The 20,723-nt window shown below is 42.8% G+C and overlaps 1 protein-coding gene across 1 annotated transcript; it reads left to right on the forward strand.

The window, feature by feature from the left end:
* The first annotated feature begins 2,222 nt into the window (after positions 1-2,222).
* On the forward strand, positions 2,223-20,353 carry IBR1 (indole-3-butyric acid response 1). Its single transcript, XM_086495224.1, has 6 exons — positions 2,223-2,459; positions 2,612-2,728; positions 19,276-19,410; positions 19,636-19,761; positions 19,851-19,952; positions 20,040-20,353. The coding sequence occupies exons 1-6, from the start codon at positions 2,322-2,324 to the stop codon at positions 20,187-20,189; spliced, it is 768 nt and encodes a 255-aa protein (XP_086351350.1). The 5' UTR covers positions 2,223-2,321; the 3' UTR covers positions 20,190-20,353.
* Positions 20,354-20,723: the final 370 nt, after the last annotated feature.

The raw sequence follows: 20,723 nt of genomic DNA on the forward strand, positions 1-20,723 counted from the left end.
AAAAGAAGATACTGAGTGTTGTGAAAATCTGAAGGCCACCTCTTCTCAATCAAATCAGTTTTCTCCTTTATGTTGACGATACCTTCCAAGATTCTACCTCACATAAGGTGAATGAAATGAGGAAGAGGCATACCTCATGGTTTTGTGAAGTCAGGGTTAGCTGATAGTGAGTATATATGTATACATGTGTATGTATGTATTAATATATGGATATATACATTTGAAACTTTGATGCATGCATGTATGTCTTATTGCAAGAGGAGAGATTAGCAATCATAGGCCTTATTTACTCCAATTGAAGCTAGATTTTATTCACAACATTGCCTGCTTTTTACCATGCAAGGTTGTCAAATTCATCGTGAAAATGCACACAAACAGGTGGGTGTGTCATCACGAAGTAAGGGCCATGTCGGAAGAACTTCCAACTCCACATCTGGTCATTGAGATCACTACCTTTAGGCCAAATTTTTTTAACATAACGAACCAAGCTTTGAGTGTTTTATGAATTGCGGCCATTAAAATAATAAGAGGTGGCTTTGATTGTGAAGGAAGCTTTTAAGTGTTCTGTTACTATGTCCCAGTGTCTAATTGATTCAAATGGAGTAAAAAATGTTGCATGCAATATCTTTGTTCAACCCCCTTGGTCAAATACAAGTCATTTGTGAGGAATATCACTTTAAATGGTCCAGATTGTGAGACATTGCTATCTTGTGGATGATAAATTTTGTTCAGAGTTTGAATTCTGCATGCTTATGAACTTATCTCACTCAACCATTCTCCATGTCTTTAAACGAATATGAAAGAATTGTATGCTTTGATAAGACAAATAAGGGACAATTGTTGAAGTTCAAGTTTGGATGCATGTGTTCATGTTGGGATATAATGCTGCAAGCAGGTTCTATATTGGTGTCATTAGTGTTTGTCACATTTTGTATATGTATGATCGAAATGAACAAATTTTTCTCATGTAATATATATTTCATGCGGGCATTTTACTTGAATGTTTGGTTATTTTTTGAGGTTCCATTGAAGGTGGTAGTCAAATCATAGAATGATTTAGTTTGCAGGCTCATTTTATTTGTGACTTTCTTTGTGGACAATTAAAGGTGGCTAGATTGACCAATGATTCATCACTAGTAGATAAAGAAATTGCAAGCAGTAGCGATGAATGATGAGTGAGTTGAGAGCTAGATGTTGGGATATCCTGACGATTTACGACTATCTCCAAGGTTGAATTGCTTTAGCCATCTAAAAACATTAACAACCTTCAAGTGACCAGTCCTCCAAATGTTTTCCTTGTTTGGCATCATGATTCCTTCTAGATCTAACTAGATGAAGTACCTTCTCTAGTTTTGGTGACTTGTTGAATGCTACAAACATAGCTTTGTTGGTAAACTATTATGCTACTTTGTGAGAGGCCATGCTTTCTCATAGTTCCTATTCCGAGTGATGCTGGCCATGCTTTGAAAGACAAGTTTGATTGATTGTAAGAAACCTTCCAAGTATTGGTGGTAGACTTGATGATGATGTATGTTGTAGTATTTAGTCAATAATATGCATAATGGAGGTAATGTTACATTGTTTTGTGGATGATTATGACGAGTCTATGCCTTGCTTATCATGCATTTGTCTGTGAATGTCAAGTTGAACATAATTTGTAAATTTTAAAATCTTCATACGCTTATGGATAGGTCAAATCACCACTCACAGAAAGCATGTGATTGTAGTATGACGTGTCTTGCATGCCATTGAGGAAATGAAGGAAAAGGTGACTTGACGTGACTTGACTCAAGAATTACACCCGGACCATTTTATTGTGTTGTGCACATTTTTTTTTCCTATTGTTTGTAATTGCTCAGTTATCGTGATACTTAACTTAAGTTTTTTTCACATCAAATATTGAAAGATTAGGTTTTCTAAACAAGGATCTAGTCGTATGGTTTGGAAATTGTGTCTTTTTTATTTTTATGAGAGCTATTGTTTTTCAAAATTACGATCATGTTGGATGCTTATCTTGGACATGGTGCAAAGTGTGCGATGCATGTGAGTTTGTTCAAAGGTGAAGGCATGCTACAATTTCTACTTATGCATTCTTATAGAGTGCCCGGTTTCTATTTTTTAATGCATACATCAATGAAAGGCATCTCCTGTAGACGACCTTGTTTGTTTCTCAAATCTTTATTTATAAACTAGTTTATTTCTCTCCTCTGTAGTGACGAAAGCTTAATTAAAAATAAAAGCGCGCTCGGGGAGAGAGAGAGAGAGAGAGAGAGAGAGAGAGAGAGTGTTGCAACGAGCTGCAGCGTTCTATTTCGCAATCCATGGCTGCGACAGAGATACCCAAACGGATCAAGGGCAAGGTGGCTGTGGTGACTGCCTCCACGCAGGGCATTGGCTACGCCATCGCCCGCCGGCTCGGTCTTGAAGGAGCTTCTGTCGTTATCTCCTCCCGAAAACAGGTAATTAAATTAGTGCCAAACACCGGGTTTCTGCAAGTCATGTTCTGCTTTTTTTCTTAGTTTAAGGTAATGCGATTGCAAGCAATTCCAGAAATTGCTAAGCACACCCATTAACCTGTTTTCAGCTAAGCTCTATTTTTCTTTTTGTTCAGAAAAATGTTGATGAGGCTGTACAATCACTGAAAGAGTTGGGTATCGATGTGTTGGGGGTTGCATGTCATGTCGGGAATGCTGATCACAGGAAGAATCTTATCAAGAGCGCTGTTGATGTAAGTGCTACTCCTCGTGTCTATTAAATGTGTTGTGTTATATCAAATTGTCACTCTAGGACTCAATTCACACCTATGTGTCTGGCAAAGTGGCTCTTGTAAATGTATCATTGTTAGAGATTGAGATGGACACCTCATAGTTGACTTCAAATATGAATCAAAGCTATGGTTTCCTATTTAGCAGCCAAATTTGATCAGTTTTGACTTGATGCTGATTTAAACATGGTGTTGAACATGTCAACGAGTCAGGAACAATTTTAACAAAAATCACAAAAAATATTTAAGTATAAATATATACACACACAATATATATACACAGGCGCACGCGCGCGCGCACACACACACACACACACACACGCACGCACGCACGCACACGCACACACACACAATATACACACACACACATGTGTGTGTGTGTGTGTGTGTGTGTGTGTATAAGAATAGCTGGTTTTTAAAACTCCATAAAATTATAAAATCTTTCCCTTGGAACCAAACAAAACACCTGACCGTCGCAAGTACGGCTTGTCTGCCCCTTTTGCTGGCTTGCCTGCCCAAGCACCCCCCCAAAGAGAGCATCAATCCAAAATATTCTAAGCATCATAGAGGAGATTTTACATATGAGTAGCAAAGATGGTTCATAGAAAAGGGAGCCAACAATTTATTACCTGGGACTTTGAGACCCAAAACAGCCGCAGTGACTGTTTTTTCCTCTCATTGTCCTAGTAAACATCCAAGGAGAGATGTATCAACGACATAAGATATACCACTAATAGTTATTGATGACTCTGCCACATTTTTTGCTAATATCACCTGAATTCACAGAAATCAGACTCAATGAATTTTAGTAGTAAGATGCTTGAAAGCTGCTCCCTGGAGACAAAGACTACCTAGAGATGCATTGGTCACGCATCTGGACTCTTAGGATCAGCCACTGGATATGTTATTTCTTGTTGATGATAGCACATATAGGATTGCCTGTTGGCACTTGGGCTGCATCACAGATTTGTGAGAGATGTACCTTACAGCCTGAGTGTTTCTGGGTTTGTCCATATGCTCAGCCAATGTTGAGAGCAGTTCATTGTTTGTTGATTAGAGTGGCATTTGTGATGTGGGGGTAGTTGCAGGGATTTTACAATTTCCGGGGTCACACACCTTTTTCAAGGGCTTGCTGACAGGTCCTTCATGCTTACTTCCTTAGGACCGGGCACCATAGAAACATGGGCCGAGGAACGGGAACGGGAACGGGAACGGGGTTGGGGTTGGGACGACAAAAGTTAGGGAATGGGGTCGGGAGCGGGAGCCCCTTATGGCCAGGGGACGGGGGGTCGTAACGGCTAGGAATGATAGGGGACGGACGGAGCCGAGCACTTTTAGGTGCATCACAAGGTTGGCTGTTCGAAAGGGCAAGGGGACAATCAACGTACACAAGCTTTAGGGGCTCTTTTGGAGGCCTTTAAAAGAAGACCTCCTCAATGCATTATACAATACATTGTACTCAAGCCTCAAGCTCAAGCGTTATGCTTCAGGCTTTTAGCTCAAGCCTCAAGCCTCACTTGCTCCCTCCCTCTACTCTCGCAACTTGCAGGCTCTCAAGAGTCAAGCTCTCTTTGATCTCTCTAATATCTATCTACTCTCTCTATGTACTCTTTATCTAGAATCTAGATTCTACTCTTTATCACTTGCCATTTACTGCCCTTGAGGCATATACATATCTACTAGTATTTACCATAACGCCATCAATGTTTTATTGACATATTTTGTTATTATGAGTCATGTTTCTTGCCTTTTTTTGGGTGCAATTCAATGCCCAAAGTGTTCTTAGCACTATGGTACATACGTGTAGCTCAAAACAATCGAGAAAAGATGACTTTTTTGTTGTTGTTCCGGGCATCCCCCTCCCCTTGTTTCTATGCCAGGCACTCTTCAAATGATTACAGATGCAGTCATAGTTGGTCTCAAACCATCATAGTTGGTCTCAAACCATCAGGATACATTTTTTGCTACGATTTGCAACATCACTCTATGGACCATGTGGAAGGCTCGTTGTGCCCACATTTTGGGCTCATAGTCTTCCCCTACATTGTCACGTGACACAATTCAACCCTGTGTCCGTGGACAAGCTACAGCATGATCAGGGTTCAGTTCAGTCAAGTCAGTCTAGAATAGGAAGTGATATGGCACTTTTGTGAGTCTGTTCGCAGACCGTGCATGTCCAGACACTTAGATTAGATGCATATCCTCTGGTTGCACACAACATGACCATCAGATTCCCATCAGATCCCATCAAGAGCATTTTTACAGTGCATAGACCTATTTTTCCTATTTTTGACATTTTTCACTTTTATTTTTAAGTGACTTTTGTTGGAAAGTAGGTAGGGGAATTTTGCTAAGTTTGTATATAAGCAAACCTAGCGCTAGCACTTTCTGGCAGAAGAGGCAACAGGGACCTGCCATCCAACAGTGCACCTTCTCAGCAAGACCCCCCCGGGGCAGGAGACTTAGCGTTTTCAGCCAAGGACAGCCAGCGTTTTTCTCCATGGCAGATCAGCCCCAGCGTTTTGCATTGCAGACCAACCCGGCGACAGCAAGACACAGCAGAAGCCTAGCGTTTTTGGTTTGTAGATCAACCTCAGTGTTTTTGCAGATCTTTGCGACGGAATCAGCCCTAGACTCAGCGTTTTCAGTTTTCAGCAGTCAGTACCCGTAGTAGAACCCCCGAACCTCGCAGATCTCACTTCCTGTAGCAGCAGATCCTCGCCGCATGGTCAGATCCCGCGAAGTTTGCAGTTTCATCCCGGAAAACACAGATTTCAGCATCTGCGTTTTCAGCGTGTCGTCGTTGCATCGTCGCCATCGACATCATCATCGACATAGAGTCAGAATTCAACAAATAAAGATTTGCAGATTTCAGCCATTAGCATTCTCAGATTCAGCCCGTCTCGTCGTCGTCCTCATCGTCGTCGACATCGTCGGCAAGTCCAAGCATTGTAGAGATTTGTGCAATCATAAGTAGACCGCTCTCGCCATAGAGAGTGGGGCCTTCGGAGGAGGGTTTGACAACATCTTTGGTGTCGTATTCTCTTCTCTCTCTATTTCTCAGTCTCATGCACCTTCATTCACAGTGTCTATTCACTTTGTTTGTGTCCATTGCACTCTCTCACTAAAGGAACGGAAGGCTCTCCCTTCTGTATGCAAAAGGAACCCTTGAGCACAGTTCGGAGCACTCATCTTGAGCAAAGTTCAACATTCGTTCCGCTGCACCTTACATACATCCACCGCTTTGACAACCATTTGGACTCAATTGCTGCATACTCTTCGCAGTCAGTGGGATACTTCAATAGGTTCCTTCAAGGCAGCGGAGTAGCGACGATGCTCCTTCACACATGGGTGATCTTTTCAGTCGGGACTATGGTCATCTGACATGGTATTATGTACCTTCCTAGTGGTTCATATTGCATTCATCATACAGGCCACCATGATACCCACATAGCCCTCACATTGTTATCCCACTTTTGTACTTCCTCTGGGTGATAGTCCATCGAGGTTCTCCAAAGGTCTCTTTTGTACACGATTGGTGGTACCTAATTATCTCCCTATCTCACTCAAATGCTAACAAGGGTCTGGGGTGGAATAAGTATTGGGACATTTTTCATATGCTTATGGATAGAGATGCAGATATAGCATGGTGTATCACCTCCAAGAGAGGAGCACTGTGACACCTAGTGAGGACCCCTTAGTTTGAAACTCATATACTTAGTGGCGGTTCCAAGTACCTGACCAACCATCTATATGACAACCAAATGAGCGGCACCCCACAGCTCCACAATTTCAATTGACATGGTATGGAGAGCACATCTATACCAAGCAGACAATAGATTGACCGCATAGAACTGGGCATTGACTTGTCCTAGAAAATTAAAAAACTTTAATGATTGGCCATATGTTTGCCAAGTTCATGTCAAAGTCGATGATGGGGAAGCGTAGAGACCAATGCGAGAGAGAGAGAGAGAGAGAGAGAGAGAGAGAGAGAGAGAGAGAGAGAGAGAGAGAGAGAGAGAGAGAGAGAGAGAGAGAGAGAGAGAGAGAGAGAGAGAGAGAGAGAGATTCGTGATTCACCAACCAATCTTGGCAATGAATAACTGATGATAAATACAATGGGAGCAATGGGTTGCATATGTACCTATCTAAGTAAATTACCCTTGTCACGGACGGGCACCACGTGCCAATGGAAAAGAACAGACTGAACAGACTTTTAGCACTTCAACAATAACTGAACTGAAAGAGAGAGCATACGGGACACGGAGTGGCAAGAATCCACCCTAGAGAGTATTGGCCCCAGACCTTGGCGCCCCTTTCGGTATTGCTTTATATTACTTGAACTCAGTACAATGCCGGTACTCGCGCTCTGCACTTCACCCGGAAGAGTGCCAGAGATTGACCCTCTGCACTTATTTAAAGGGCCTTGGCCTTAAAAAGCAGTTTACATGAAAAGCTTGAAAATCAAAAGCAACAGCTGGCACCCAAAAACAAGCAGTTCGTTTTGTGAAAATCCATACAACTGCCACGTAAGTAGCATAAATCGCCTAAATCTGTACAGGCTGCCACGTCAGCATGTCAGCGCAATTTGCGGAGCATCCATATTGCTGCCACGTCATCAGTTACTACGCAAATCTCTGTGTGTGTGTTGGTCCTGCTTTATTTTAATGCCTTTAGGTCCCCTGGGGTCGCATCAGACGGGGTCACATAAGGTGGTGGGAACTCTTCTTTAAAAATAGGCCACTCGGCCAAACTTTGCAAGTTGGTGAAACTTCTTCTGCAGCTTCTAGGGTTTAGGCTTCTCGGTCGGGATCTGCAGGTTGGCTTCGTTCTCCAGTGGCTTGACATGTCAGCAGCTTGTGACAGCCCTACCCAGACTTTGGACTTCACTCAACCAAATTTCAATTAGAATCAAAGACCACCTCAAAATCAAGAGAATTTTAGATCAGGGTACCTACCTTTTGTGAAAATAGACTGCAAAACAATAAGAGTAAAGGGAATAACTTCAACAGACAACCTCGTCCTGGAGGAGGAGGAAATCAACAACCTCAAGGAAGAGCTCAAGTCAACAGAGGTCAGGGTGCTAGAGGCAATGGGAATCAAGCAAATGCACGTCCATGCTGCAATTGAACATCATGGAATCAATGAACAATTTTTAGTAATTCAAACCCCAGCAGAGTATCAAGGTAAGCATTTTACCTTATTGGTTGATTTTGAGAGTACACATTCTTTCATCTCACTTAGATGCATTAAAAACCTGATTCTGCTTGAACTTCCTGATACTGATCTCACAATAGAATTAGCTTCGGGTAGGAACGTTAAGTCTTCTACTTTAGTGGGTGACTTTGATTTTATTTTGGATGGCCACAACACTTGAGCTCATTTTAGAGTTTTACCCATAGGAGTCAATGACGCAATTTTAGGGATGGATTGGCTTAAGACTAATGATGCTCACTTATATTGTAAAATTGCTTCATTGACTTTTGTAAATAAGTATAACTCTAGGGTTACTGTTTCCGAAAAGCGAGGACAACCTAAGCTTCAACTTATTAACTTCACTAAATTAATAAAGAGTTATAGAAAGATTGAGATGGTTTATGCTGTCAAGCTTAACTCAGCAGACAAGAAGTCAAAAACAACTAAACTTGAGTGGCTAACAAAATTTGATGATGTGTTTCTCAAAGAACTTTCATAGTTATCACTCAAGCGTGAAGTTGATCATGCAATAGAGCTTATTCTAGGAGCTCAACTAGTTGCTCGTAGACCATACACGATGTCGGCACCCGAGTCTACGGAACTCAAAGAGCGCCATACTCAACTTCTTGACCAAGCCTTCATTCGACCTAGTGTTTTTCCATTGAGTACTGTTCTTTTTAATTTGAAGCGATTATCGTGGATTATATCATGTAACAATCAAGAACAAGTATGCAATACCAAGGATTGATGAGTTACTTGATCGATTACATGGAGCTTTTATTTTCACAAAAATTGATCTTAAGTTTGGATATTAAGGAGGAAGGTATACCAAAGACATGATTCAACACTTGATTTGGACATTATGAGTTTACGATCATGCCTTTTGGACTTACGAATGCTCCAACAACTTTCAACTGCCTTATGACCGATGTGTTTAGAGAACACCTTGAGGATTTTGTTTTTGTCTTCTTTGATGATATTTTGGTTTATACAAAGACTAAAGAAGAACATGAACAACATGTGTGAGGAGTACTTGAACTTCTACGACAGAACCAGCTTTATGCTAAGCGTAGCAAATGCACGTTCTCCACTGAAAGTAAAATACCTGGGATTCATTGAATCCAAAAATGGCGTCTCTACTAACTCAAGCAAGATTGAAGCCGTTGTAGCTCGACCTACACCTACATCTGTCAAAGAAGTACATAGATTTCTTGGAGAAATGGGATGGTATCACACTTTTATTGAAGGCTCTGCTAAGCTAGCTTCTCCATTAACTAATACCTTTAAGAAGACTAAAGTGTTTGCTTGGAATGAACGTGCTCAAGCTAATTTTGAGCAACTCAAACAAGCTTTGGGGAGTGCTCCAATTTTACGACTTCCGAACTTCATGAAGACATTCACTGTCCTCACTGATGCAAGTGGACAAGCAATCGATGGCATTTTATCTTCGAAAAAAAGGTCGGTAGCTTATGAATCTTGTTGTTACGCACTCATGTGTTAAATTACCCTTTTCATGAATCGGAATTGTTACCGTTGTACATGCTCTTAAATTATGGAGGCATTATCTTCGTGGAAGGCGATTTGAATTACACACAGACCATAAGAGCCTCAAGTGGATTTACGCTCGGCCTGACCTTAACATGCGACAACGGAGGTGGATGGAATTATTATGCGAATATGATTTTGGGAATGAATATAAACCTGTAAAGGAAAAATATAGTGGCTGATGCTTTAAGCAGGAAAATTATAGTAGCGGCTATCACATCTTTGATTGACCTTATTCGTGAGAGAATATTTCAGGATCCATTTTACAAAAGGATACAATATTTAATGAACTTGGATAATTGCACAGAGAAGCAAGAGACATATTAAAGGCTTCCATCTTGAAAACAATGATCTTTACTTCAACAACTATCTTTGTATTCCAAATGATGGTGAGATTAAACTTCAAACACTGCATGAAGCTCACGATATACCTATTGCAGGACATCTAGGATACTTTGAAATTTATGCTACGATAAGGAAAAGTTTCTTTTGGCCAGGATTAAAGCGCGATGTATTAAGCTATGTTACAGGATGCTTAACATGTCAGCCTATTAAAGTTGAGCGAGTTCGATATTGAGAAGTGTGCTTAAGGAGGAGAAGCGAATTAGACGCGTTGAACTCTGCTCATTGCCTGTTGTGCTTGCCCTTTTTTTTTTTGGATACGGTTGTGCTATTGAAATGTTACCGAAATTTTTGCAGCCATGTTATATGCTAAAGTGGTATGCAGAATGGATGTGCATCGTTGAAACCGGCCGGTAGGGTGGTAGACTTTAGCTTTCACCTGATTCTTTACTTGAACTTTGCGACACACAGGAACTTCACGAATAAACCTATGAATGGAATCAACACTTCACACAAACCACGGCTTGGTATTCAGAGCGCTCCCAAGCAGACGACACCCTGTAGGCTTGTAGCGAGGGGCCTAAATGACTTTAAACAGAGCCTAGACACCCTTTTATTGCTTGGATTCCAGTGTCAATTGGCCCGACCATCTCGTGGCGACCTGCCCTTCTCGACTGCGGGTGAAAGTCTCGACCGTCGGTCGTTTCACAGTGGCCACACAATGTCCGGCCATTTGTGACTTCAAAAAGAGGGTCCCAAAAATTAAATAAAAATCAAGGGAAAGAAACCAACAACTAAGGTTAGTGGTTTCCACAGCCTTGTGACATACCCCCCTCTTGAAGTCGCAAACGTCCTTGATTGCATGCCAAATATACATGCCATAGATAATTTAGTGTGATTAGCACCCTTTTATTATCACATGTATCCGCAGGAAAGGTCCCGAAAGATAGATACAATTGACTTAATGAGACCTTCATACTTTTGTCATTTCATCTACGATAGAAGTGAGCATAATATCTTTGGCGTGTATAGAGCAGTGTTCACTTCTATTGCACTGAATCCGTATGTACATTTGATGTGCTATCTCCATCATTACCCCTCCTTTGAGCATGTTGAGTTGGGGCATACGTAGGCTGTAACCCAAAGGCCTCAAGGTAAAGCTGCAATACATTCGGTGACTCTAGCAGTTCACACTCTTCCATCCACTTTGCATCCAAATAACGTCAAGCAATTTTTCCCTTAACTTTTCTTTCCTTATGTGCCAAAACCTGCTCAGGTACCAAGATCTCATCAAGTTTCTCGACTTTTGACTGATCTTCATCTGACATATCTTCTGGCACATCATCCATAAAAAGTCTTAGAAGACTCACGTGAAACGCATTATGAATCTTCCAAGCATCAAGCAATTTTAGCCTATAAGCAACATCGCTGATCTTCTCATGTACTTAAAAAGGCCCATAGTAACGCATGTAGAGCTTCGAAAACAATCTTTCCTTGTCCTTCATCTTCTTTAACCTTGCCTTTTCAAACTGTAAGAGTACCCAATCACTAGGTGAAAATAACAATTCACGACGGTGACGATCAGCAACTCTTTTCTGCGTTGCTCGAGTCTTCTCCAAGGCAAGCTTGATCTTCTTATACATTTCATCCATGGTCTCTACATATGGATTTGCTTCAAAGATTTTGTCCTTTGTTTGCAAGAAGGGAGGAACCTTTTTGCCACCCTCAACAATCTACCTTGCCTATTGACGAATGCACCGTATTGTTGTACTCCCACTTGCCCTTATTATCTGACACATAACATTTCAGCACATCTAAGACAGTAGGATTAGCCTCTTGTGATTGTCCATCAGTTTGTGGATGAAATGAGGATGAAAACTTGAGCGTGGTGCCCATGTTTTCAAACAAGCCTTTCCAAAATAGGCTCGTCATACGAGGATCACGATCAGTGACAATAGATTGTGGCGTACGATGGTACTTGAAAACATTGTACATAAACAACCGTGCCATCTTGTCAGATTTTATCTTCTTCCTTACAGGAACAAAATAGGCCTGCTTGCTGATCCTGCAAATAATGTTCCATATACCATCATTCCCTGTTAGCGTTCTTGGAAGATCGAAGATAAAATCCATAGCAATGCTTTCCCATGTCTTATCTGGAATAGGCAGTGGTTGTAATAATCCTGGTGCCTTTTGCCTATCAAACTTGACCTTTTGGTAAATCATTCATGCTCGCACAAAGGCATCCACATCTAAAGAATGTCTCGACCGCTTTCACTGTCACATCTATACCACGATGCCTTGCATACAGTGGGACATAGCTTTCTACCATAACCTTATGTCGCAATGGCTTAGTGACACATAATCTGCCATGCATCATCATAAAACCATCCTTGAGGAGGTAGTGCTCATGGCGTTGCCCATCTTGCAACTGTTCAAAGATCCTTGCAAAATCTTCATCAATAGCATATTGTTCCTTCATATCATCAAGCTCATGATGATAAGGAATTGACACAGCTGAAATTTGTGGCTTTCTAGATAACATATCAGTCCACAACATTCTTCTTGCCTTCCACATGCAAGTTTTGAAAGTGGAACATAGAAAGAATGTTTGCCCATCGCTTATGCTTTGCAGATAACTTTGACCGTGTCAAGAAGTATCGCAAGGTCTGATGATCTATCTAGACAACAAAATCAACATCTAACAAATAGTACTTCCAACTAGACAACGCATGAATCACGGCCATTAACTGCTAGGTTTATGGAATATCTGCAAGCGCCACCAGTGCCATAGCAGACAAAGCAACCGTCTCATGCAATAGAGCCCGTTGAGGCTCAAGCCCAGGTCCCTTGTGCGTCCTAGTAGAGCGGGAAGCACTCTCATGTTGCGGAGTCACGTGGGGCTCCAAGACAAGTTCCTTTTGTCCACGAATAGGTGGTTAGGACGCCTAATCCATAGGCTTTACCAGTTCAGCCCGCCACCTTTCAGAGTCCGCATGTTGCATTAAGTGGACAAGGAACCAGTTTCCAGGCTATGCAACATGTTTTTCCACCATCTACGGTACATCTGGGTATTTTGGGGGTGGATCAATGTTTCAGAGCATGGCTGGTTATGCGTCTGGAAACCAACAAAATATGCCGGGAATAGTGTTTGGGGGTATGCAAGGCATGATGCCAAACCCCATGTATTATACATTGGCATGCAGAAATGGTTTCAGTGCAATTTGGGCCGGTTTGGGGTTCCACATGTCAATTTTGGCATGGCTGAGTTTTCCGACCAGCAGTCACATATGGCACCAATGACGTAAAATGTGAATGGCCAAGGGGCGTAGATGATCCCTATTACAGTGCCCATGTTGCAGATGCTTCCCTATGACAATTTGGGAGTATTGGAAAAGCCAAAGCCATACAAAGAAGGTGGTGCAGCAGTAAAGTTTGATACCTTCAGTGGCTTTGATGTTAGGTGCAGCGGAATGAATGTTTGCGCTTTGCTCAGGATGAGTGCTCCGAACTGTGCTCAAGGCTCCTTTTGTTCTTATGGAAGGGAGAGCCTTCCGTTCTTAATGAGAGAGTGCTATTATCACAAACAAAGTGAATGGACACTGTGCGTACAAGTGTATGAGACTGAGAGATAGAGAGAGAAGAGAGATACGACACCAGAGACGTTGTAAAACCTTTCTCCGAAGGCCCCACTCTCGTCGGCGAGATTGGTGTACTTATGATTGCACAAACTGGTACAAATTGAATGCATGTGACCGACTCTATGGCTGAAATCTACTTTATCTGCTATCCAAAAACGCGGCTGGCTGAATTCTGCTATGGCTGAAAACGCTGTGGAAAACTGGTCTTTATGGCTGAAAGATTGTTGCTACTGTGGGGCTTAATGGGCTGAGGACAAATGCTGAAATGGACCTGCTAAAATATCGCCAAGGGCTGAAATAGTGGCGCTTCTTCCTGGGATGAAAAACACTAGGTACTGAAGTGTGTGGCGATGGGTTGCTGATGCAAAAACGCCAGAGCAGGGATTGTATGGTGATGAGGCTTGATGGAAATGCTAGGGCTGATGTGAAGGAAAAACGCTAGCATGGGAGATCTCTGCTTGGAGGGAAAAATGCCCCCAAGGGGTTCTTGCTTGAGAAGTTGCCTGTTGAGCAATGGAGCTCTTGCTGCCTCTTTTGCCAATTAGTGCTAGTATAGGTTTGCTTATATACAAACTTACTCAATTTGCCCTACCTACTTTCCAACAAAAGTCACTTAAAAATAATAAGTGAAAAATGTCAAAAATAGGTAAAATAGGCTAAATGCACTGGAAAATTCTCCTAAAGGATTCTAATGGATTTTGATGGGAATGCTTATGATCATGCTGTGTGCAACCAGAGGATATGCATCTACACTAAGTGAGTGGGCATGCACGGTCTACGAATAGACTCACAAAAGTGCCAGATCTTCTAATCTAGACCAAGTGGACTGATTGAACCCTTGTCGTGCTGTAGCTTGTCCACGGACACGTAGGGTTGGATGTGTCACGTGACATTTGATGTAAGGTGCAGCGGAAAGAATGTTGAACTTTGCTCAAGATGAGTGCTCCGAACTGTGCTCAAGGTTCCTTTTACTTAGGGAAGAGAGAGCCTTCCGTTCCTTTAGTGAGAGAGTGCAATGGACACAAACAAAGTGAATGGACACTGTGAGTGAAGGTGTTGAGACTGAGAGATAGAGAGAGAAGAGAATACGACACCAGAGACGTAAAACCCTCCTCCCAAGGCCCCACTCTCTATATTCGGGAAGCGGAGAATAAGTGCTCGATCCTTTACGTTTCCCTTCTCATCGAACTCTCCATGTACTTGTGTGAGTAGGCTCTGTGATACCCATGTGTTGTAGCAGTTCCTTCACTTCTTCATCTACATTCTCTTTGTCTTTGACTCCTGTGACCCGCACATGCAGAGCCCGATTCTTCCTTTTCTGCTCTTCCTCAATGGTCATATTAATAATGGTAGAAGTAGGTGTGGTCTCGAGCATCTGGGCCTTCCCTTTCTTCGCATCCTCAATCCATTTCTGTGCTTCATCAACCTTCTCTTGTGTCTTAAAAAGACGTTCCGCCCATGAAGATGCCGTTTTTGATTTCTGTTCATCTCCTTCCCGTAGAGCTTTCATTTGATCTTTCATGTCCTCGAGCTCCTTCAGCACCGAAGGTTGGTCGTCTCCCTTCTCCTTAGTTGCAGATTTGCAAGCCGCAAGTTCTCCTTTTAGCTCCTCAATTATTGCATCTTTTTCCCCCATGTGCTTTTCCATATTTGTTCTCCATGCTTCAAAACTTGCTACTGCCTCATCGAGTTTCTTTTGCATAACGCATTCTGTTACATTTACTTCGGCCTCGATTAGGTTTCGTAATTCCGTTTTCAAGATTTGAATCTCCTCATTCTGTATCCCCTGGATCTCTCTCCTTAGTTCTCTCATCATGTCTCCATACATGGAGTTCCTGTAGCTCTCAGCGCTCGCGTGCATTTCCTTCCTGATGTCATCTCTCATGTAGTTTAGCTCTGATTTGAGCATCATCTGGACCTTCTCCATCATTAGTTCATCATGTATCTTGGATGTTTTCCCCACTCGTAATGATCCTGGTGATAGTACAGTATCTCTCTTTCTCCGCTTAAATGTAGCTGTTGTTTTTTTTGGGATGGTAGGCGGATCCATCGAACCCGAGCCCCAAATGTGGGGTAGGGTACTAGGGAGAATAGGACAAACTTAAAATATTTTATCTTGAGGCTTTTTACCTTAAGGCTTAAAATTTTTCTCTAAGGCTGGGACTTCCTACGCGTAGGTGAAGGGCACGCGTATGCTGGGACTTGCTACGCGTAGGGTTGCTAGGACATGCTACGCGTAGGTCTTCTTCTGCTGCCTGCCCTTCGCGCGAGCTCCTGCTTGCTCCACCTCTCGCGTGAATCCCCTAGGCCCGCCACAGGTCCACCTGCGTGCTGAGTTGCTAAGGCTGAAGCCTGCTCGCGTTGTGGTGCTGAGGCTGAAGCTTTCTCACGAGAGAAAGAGGACGACCCCCTGCTCGCTGAAGCCTGCGCGCTGTGGAGCTGACTGAAGCCTGCTGAGGCGGGACTGTAGGTGCAGAGCAGAGGGCCGCCTTCACTTCGTCACCACACAGAGCAGAGGGCCGCACCACGCACCACGCAGAGAGAGAGAGAGAGAGAGAGAGAGAGAGAGAGAGAGAGAGAGAGAGAGAGAGAATATGACACCAGAGACGTTGTAAAACCCTTCTCCGAAGGCCCCATTCTCGATGGCGAGAGTGGTCTACTATTGATTGCACAATCTGGTACAAGTGTAAGTGGAAGCTAACTGATGCAAGTCTAATGGCTATGTCAATGTCGACGGTGTGGATGACGAGGATGAGGCTATCTGCTACTGTGACTTGATGTGCACCTCTCTCTCTCTGTGGGACCCAGCAAAGCAACACTAGTGGACAGAGCAGACTGCTACAGGTTTTCAGCCATGAAGGTGATGCTATCGGTGACCCCCATGGCTGTCCCAAGTGTACAAGACGTCGCCAAGATCAAGTAGGCTCACGACAAGTTGCTGTTTCTCTCTGTTTTCAGCCCATAAATGTTGTAGACGGGGTTGATTTATGAGAAGGAACAGGAGAGCGCACCTCTTCTGTGTGTAGAATTGGAAGAGAAGCTTCTCTGTGTAGAGATCTCTTCCGGCTACTACTATGTCTTTGGAGCCAAGGTTTGTCCATAGAGTCCAAGGGATTTAGTTCCGACAAGTTTGGGAGCCCGTTCGCAGGACGTACATGTCCAGACAAGTCTATCATGTAGTCTTTTCCAGTTTTGGAACCCTCAGTGCATTAAAGGTTTTACAAGGTGGTTGATGGGTGGTGTTACACATTTGTGGGCACCCGACTCTGTCATCATGTAGTTAGGCGACAAGTTTGGGAGCCTGTTTGTTGCAGGACCTGCATGTCCGGAAAAGTCCATCATGTAGTCTTTTCCAGTTTTGGAACCCTCTGTGCATTAAAGGTTTTACAAGGTGGTTGATGGGTGGTGTCACACATTTGTGTGCATCCAGCTCTGCCATCATGTAGTTAGGCATAGGCACCCCAGGCTTGTGAGGTCTCGTGCCAATCGGATCTGGGAGATCGATCACCAGATGCACGCACATTGCATACATTTAGTTTGCACATTAATAAGCCTTCATTAAGAGGGACAATAAATTGGATGGTTATTAAAAAGTGACGGGAGCTCGAGACATTAGGTTGTTATATAAGGACAGGCAGATAGAGTCTTTAGGCTGGTACCATCCCAGGGGCAGCCATTGCTGACATCCCTAGGTAGCGTTTCTGGATCTCTCTCTCAGCACTGGCATTTTCCCATGCGCATTGCATGAGCATCAGGTATTCAGCCATTTGTAACCCCATTTGTGCAATCGAAAGCAAGTACTGCTCCGACAACGGAGTGGGGTGCTCTTGAGAGGGTTGGTTGGGACTCATTGGGGTGTGTCGTCTCTCTCTCTCTCTCTCTCTCTCTCTCTCTCTCTCTCTCTTTCACTCACACACACACACACACACACACACACACACACACCTTCTCATCATGTCTCCATCTTTGTCTAGTATCTAAAAGGAACCATCAATAACACAAAGGTTGGATTTGCGAGTTTAAGGGCTAAAAACTGAGAACGTTAGGCTGATTCTGTAATAGACTTGTACACTCCAAGCCAAAGATTTGAAGCAACACACGTGAGTAATTAAAACAATTGAATAGAACTGAGAAAAGAGAGAGAGAGACGACACGGCACAACGAAGTTCTGCGCCTAAAAGCATTGGCCTCAAAGACTGGCGCTCCTTCTCGGTAATTTCTTTATTATTAAGCTTCAACAAGTACAATGTACGAGGGTCCTCTCTCTGGCAAGCTCCCGAGCTAATCTGCCCTGAGAAGAGGCCTTGGCACACTTTTAAAGGTCCCTGGCCTGCCCAAAAGCAGTTACATGAAAAACATAAGTCTAAAAGCATCTCGTGCCCCAAAAGCAAGCGCCTTAGGGCTGTCCGTAAGCGGTGCCACATCAGCATCTCCTCTGCAAATAGCGCCGCAAAATGTGGACGTCCGTACATCCTGCCACATCAACTCCTTTTTATGCAAAAATGAGGCAAGGCTTTTACTTTCTAAGGGTTTAGGCCCCTCGGCCGGGTTCCATAAGTTGGGAAGGTTAGGGTTTTAATGCCTAACCCCGCTGGGCCACTGGATACGTTCTGTAAGTTGTTAAGCCTTCTTCTGGTTCTTTCGCTAGGGTTTAGGCCCCTTCCTGTTCTTTAGGCTATGCCATGTCATCAGTTTGTGACACATTTTGCTGCTAAACTTGGCGATGGGCTGATCTGTTGTAGAAACGCTAGGCTGATCTGCAAGAGGATGCTGAAAATGCGAAGTTTGAGATGGATAGGAAAAACATTGGTGGGTGCTTGTGCTGCTGGTACTTGTATTGCAAGTATGTTTCTCTGTCTAGAGAGGAGACCCCTAGGGTCTCCTATATAGCTAATAAAGCCTGGGTTGAGTAGTGTTAGATTGAGCCCCCACGACTTTATAAAATGATGCCCTATAATGTCAATTTTTAATAAGTTGGAAACCTATTAATAAGAGGTGTTTCGTATGCAGTTATCTCCTAGGCTTGGTACTAAGGGTGTTGTCACTCCCCAATGCCTCCACCTAGCAGACACTGGTTGTGTTCATGTGCAATCAAAGGGTATGCAACTGCCGGAATACTTCCTACGTTGTCCTTAACCGTAGAAATAGGAGTTACAGCTTGTCCACATGCACATAGGGTTAGATGTGCACATGACAATTGTCGTGACAAGGGGGTGTTCAACTAGAGTTGGGGACTTTCATTCTTCTGACTTGTTCGTTGCCTTCTTCATGCGAACCTGGCTGACAGGCTGGCAGCTGGACCCTTTTTCTTCCTTGTTTTGCTGTGTTCTCCATGTTTGGTGGTTTGTGTTTTCTGCGTTCCCCACTTTGTGCCTTTATGTGTGAAGTCTATTTTGCACTTTTAAAGTTTTTGCCTTTTGAAGCTAATTTGGGGTTGCCATTTTTTTTCATTTCTCAGACCTGATGAGTTCTTGGTCCGGCAACATTCAAATGACTTTAGTCTCTCTTTTGTCTGAGCCATTCATAAGCTTCACTATGTATAGTAAATGTCTGCTTTTGAAGTAAACAGACCCGGGTCACTCTTCTCCAGTGGGTATGTCTGTTCCGCCTTACATGGCAGAGTGCTTGGCTTAAGGTTCCACTGAAGATTATATAATTTGTCTAAAAATTGTCTTTAATACTTATTTTAAGGTTGAGCTTTGTATGGGAATTTTTTTTTCTTATTATTTATCATAAGTTTGAGCATTGTATGGGATCATGATCGGACATTTATCATTTGTATTGCAGAAATTTGGGCGATTGGATATCTTTGTGTCAAATGCAGCAGTGAGTCCTTCAACAGATCCTATTCTCACCATGTCAGAGGGAGCATTGGACAAGTTATGGGATATCAATGTAAAGGCGGGCGTTCTTCTCATACAGGCAGGCCTTCAAATAGCACTTCTTGAGATAATTAATTATGCACATATATACACATTACATGTGTACATGTGTATATTTTTGCATATGTATATGTATACATGTTTATTTTCAGCACTTTTGTTCCTTTTTACTGGATATCTAGAGGACCTACACATGTACATCGTTCTGTCTCATAGGCTGATGTTGGCATCTAGAAGATCTTTCTTTAATTCTTGGCATTTGTAGGAGGCAGCTCCACACTTAGCAGAAGGCGGTTCGGTAATTCTTATCTCTTCTGTAGCTGGCTACAATCCTCAAGGACATCTTGCAATGTATGGTGTCACAAAGACTGCCTTATTTGGTCTAACCAAGGTTTGCACTCAGATATATATGTGGGTTCTATATGGAGATTCTGACTTTGCCATAAATTTGTTGTGACCATTGTTGTTGGATGCATGCAGGCGCTCGCCGCAGAGCTTGCACCCAATGTCCGAGTCAATTGTGTCGCTCCTGGCTTTGTGCACACACACCTCTCGGATTTCATATTTCAACATGAAGCGACGGTAAAGCTCTTTCGTTTTGTTTGAGGATCTGCATCGCAGGTAACATGATGCAGGTTTCTGATGTGGCCATTGGTTGGTTGTTTGCAGAAAGAGGAAGTGAAATCGCACACTTTGCTAGATAGATTTGGTAAGGCTGATGATATGGCTGCAGCTGTAGCCTTCTTAGTTTCAGATGATGCGGCGTATATTACTGGCGAAGTTCTACCAGTCAGTGGCGGTATACCATCTAGGTTGTAAATCGTTTAGGAATTCGTGGCTACATGCAGATTTGCTGTAAATTGAGTGTTCAGATAAATTCTCAATTTCATAAGTTCTTTGAAAAACCAATTGATATTTTATCGGCGAGTCTCAAGAACAAATTTCAGTATTTGCTTAGGAAGAGGAAAAATGTCGTTCACAAGCGTCCCCTCCACCTTCATGCATGCAATGCATATCATAAAAAATGTCCTTTATTCTGTTTCAGCTCATTTCTTTGGAGGCTTGTTGCATAGATTATCGCACGCCATAAACAACCATAATTTTGAATTTGTTCATAATACAGGTTTTTTTCTCATTCTTATTGCATAAACCATTAATTACCGATTATTGTCACTTTTTTCGTCTTTACGTATTTGTGCAGCACATGCTCTCTCTCTCTCTCTCTCTCTCTCTCTCTCTCCACACTCTCTCTCTCTCTCTCTCTCTCTCTCTCTCTCTCTCTCTCTCTCTCTCTCTCTCTCTCTCCACACACACACATATATATAACTCCTACTGTCTCATAGGGTTTTAGAC

The sequence above is a fragment of the Adiantum capillus-veneris genome, chromosome 22 (assembly GCF_014529385.1).
Source record: "Adiantum capillus-veneris isolate H3 chromosome 22, ASM1452938v2, whole genome shotgun sequence".
In the NCBI taxonomy this organism is placed as follows: domain Eukaryota; kingdom Viridiplantae; phylum Streptophyta; class Polypodiopsida; order Polypodiales; family Pteridaceae; genus Adiantum; species Adiantum capillus-veneris.